Genomic DNA, 2929 nt, shown 5'->3' with positions numbered 1-2929 from the left:
AGTCATATTTTTTAAAATTATTTTATTTATTTATTCATGAGAGACAGAGAGAGAGAGAGAGAGAGAGAGGCAGAGACACAGGCAGAGGGAGAAGCAGGCTCCATGCAGGGAGCCCGATGTGGGACTCGATCCCGGGTCTCCAGGATCACGCCCTGGCCAAAGGCAGCGCCAAACCGCAGAGCCCCCTGGGCTGCCCAAAAAGTCATTTTATTTGACCATTCATTTCAACGCCTTCATTGACCATTCATTTCGATGCCTGAGTGGCACGGTTGGTTAAGTGGCTGGCTCTTGGTTTCAGCTCAGATCATGAACTCAGGGTTCTGGGATCAAGACCTGCATCAAGTTCCACACTGGGCTCTGCGCTTCCTTCTCAGCATGAACTCTACCTCAGGATTCTCTTTCTCCCTCTGACCCTCCCCCAGCTCACTTGTGCTCTCTATAAAATAAACAAATCTTTAAAAAAATTAATCCACAATCTAATTTTTTTTTTTTTTTTACAATTATAAGATTATTAGTTCAGACAGTGGTCTCAAAATGTGATGTAGATATATAGTTCAGGTGGGGATTATAATTAAGATTACATTTTTAACCAGTTTTTAAAACAGAATAGCTATAGGGGCACCTGGATGGCTTATTCAGTTAAGTGGCTGCCTTCTACTCTGGTCATGATCCCAGGGTCCTGGGATCTACTGGCCTCAGCCTTCCTGCTGAGCAGGGAGTCTGCTTCTCCCCTTCCCCCTTCCCCCTGCTCCTGCTCCTGCTCTCTCACTCAAATAAATAAAATCTTATAAAAAACAACAACCAAAAAAACTAGAGTAGCTATAGATAGGGAAAGAATAAAAAGGAGACTTTCCTATGAGCCCAGTGGCATTTGTCTTGCACACTACCAAAAAGAATTCTTTTTTTTAAAATTTTTATTTATTTATGATAGTCACAGAGAGAGAGAGAGAGAGAGAGAGAGAGAGAGATTGAGAGAGAGAGGCAGAGACACAGGCAGAGGGAGAAGCAGGCTCCATGCACCGGGAGCCCGACGTGGGATTCGATCCCAGGTCCCCAGGATCGCGCCCTGGGCCAAAGGCAGGCGCTAAACCGCTGCGCCACCCAGGGATCCCCCAAAAAGAATTCTTTAACCAAGTGAATACTATGAAATATCTCGAGTTTAGTTGGACTTACTATGTATTTATCACTTCATTTATTAATTTATTCCAACACATATTTACTGAACTCCACCAGTGCATTCTGGAAATTCGGTGAGAAAGAGGACTGAATAAGAGCTAACAACCTCAGAGCATTTCTTGGTTTTATAAAGTCTGCTTACAGAGAACTCTATCTAGGGTCTATAGGACCCAGGGCTTTGAAGTCACTGCAATGCTTTTTTAGTAAAGGGTCACACTTTGAAGGGATCCCGTCCCTATATTCCATGACGTGAGAGGTTTCTTAAGCAGCTGTAAAGACATCTAACGCAAGAGCAAATCAAATTAACGAGCTTTTTGTGGTGTCAAGAATGAAAATTGGTGCCAAGAATGAAAATGAGGGCCTTGTGCTTTTAACCACACCCCATAGGCAGGGTATATAAAGAAGGTTCTGAGACTGGAGAATCATCACACAGAGGAGTCACCTTCTCCTGCTACCTGAGCCCTCCACTCCTGACACCATGCACTGCAACAACTTCTCCGGTGCTGTCTTCCCAGGATGCTACTGGGGCAGCTTCGGCTACCCCCTGGGGTACAGCGTGGGCTGTGGCTATGGCAGCACCTACTCCCCAGTGGGCTATGGCTTCGGTTACGGCTACAACGGCTGTGGGGCCTTCGGCTACAGAAGATACTGGCCATTTGATCTCTACTGATTTGCTGAAATTGCCGAGGCATAGAATCTTCTCTCCCAAGGTTAAGAGGCACCCTCAACGTTCCTCCTTTGCTCCTTGACCTCCCAGTTGCTGCTTCTCAGACCTAGTACCAGAGTCCAGAGGGAAAGAAATGAAAAAGCAGACGATGCCTTACCTGCCTTCCCTGGATGATGTTCTTTGAGACATTTTCAGAAACTTTATACCCAAACATGTATTTCATCTGAATTTTTCACCATGCTCACGACTCTTGATAAAGTTGTGGATATGTGTGTTGAATTCTCAATAAACTTGTCTCAGCCAGCATAATACTCTTACTTGAGCAGAGTTTCTTTTCTTGGCATGTGCATATTTTCTGTTACATTGAATGGGGAAGGAAGTGGATTTATTTTTTCTCACCTGGGCTTTAGAAGCAGTAAGAAAGCAAATAATCCTTGATCTAGTGTGATAAATAGGCAAGAGGGGGCTGCTTGTGAGGAGGAAAAAAAGCCTGTCTTAACCTTTTACCTCTGACATCACCTCCAATCCTTGGTCCAATGGTACACCATTCAGTGCTTGGTGTTTCTCATCTCACTGCTTATTCCCTCCTCAAGGAAACCCAACATGGGGAGGTGGGGGGCTTTTCAGTTCTTTCCATATTAGTGCAAATGAAATCCACTGTGTTCCTGCTCCTGGGGAGGAGAGAGTGTAGAATAAAATACCATTTTCCCTATTAAAAGATTCTGAAGCCTCAAGTCATAGAAAAGCTATAGACATATTTTAGGAGTCTAAGAGTCTTTTAGGGGAAGGGATTATTCCATAAAACCTATGGTGTTTATTTTACAGCTTAGAAACTCCAGGTTAGAAACAAGGATGGGAAGCTTCTTAATCTTTGTACAATAGATACTAGGTAGTAAGTTTTACTCTTTAAAATATGAGTAACTTTTCATAAACATAGGGGAAAAGTAACCATAAAGAAGTGTTTCTGAAGATATATTAGCCTTTCTCTGTGTTCCTTTAGAGAAAAGAGCTACATTCCTTTTATAAACCAAGTCAAAAATGTACCAATTATTCCTGTTGAAAACATTTTATGTATAGCACAAATAT

General features: G+C 42.9%; 1 protein-coding gene across 1 annotated transcript; it reads left to right on the top strand.

The window, feature by feature from the left end:
* Nucleotides 1–1614: 1614 nt before the first annotated feature.
* KRTAP8-1 (keratin associated protein 8-1) lies at nt 1615–2152 on the top strand. The gene has a single exon (XM_072806425.1). It carries the CDS (start codon nt 1655–1657, stop codon nt 1844–1846), a length of 192 nt encoding a protein of 63 aa, XP_072662526.1. The 5' UTR covers nt 1615–1654; the 3' UTR covers nt 1847–2152.
* Nucleotides 2153–2929: the final 777 nt, after the last annotated feature.

Source organism: Canis lupus, chromosome 30 (assembly GCF_048164855.1).
Source record: "Canis lupus baileyi chromosome 30, mCanLup2.hap1, whole genome shotgun sequence".
NCBI classification, from domain to species: Eukaryota; Metazoa; Chordata; class Mammalia; order Carnivora; family Canidae; genus Canis; species Canis lupus.
The sequence above is the reverse complement of the archived record's forward strand: the minus strand, read 5'-3'. Positions and strand labels throughout refer to the sequence as shown.

Bases quoted from the DNA above. Each gene is read 5' to 3' on its own strand.
- KRTAP8-1 (XM_072806425.1), top strand. From the start codon at position 1,655: ATGCACTGCAACAACTTCTCCGGTGCTGTCTTCCCAGGATGCTACTGG.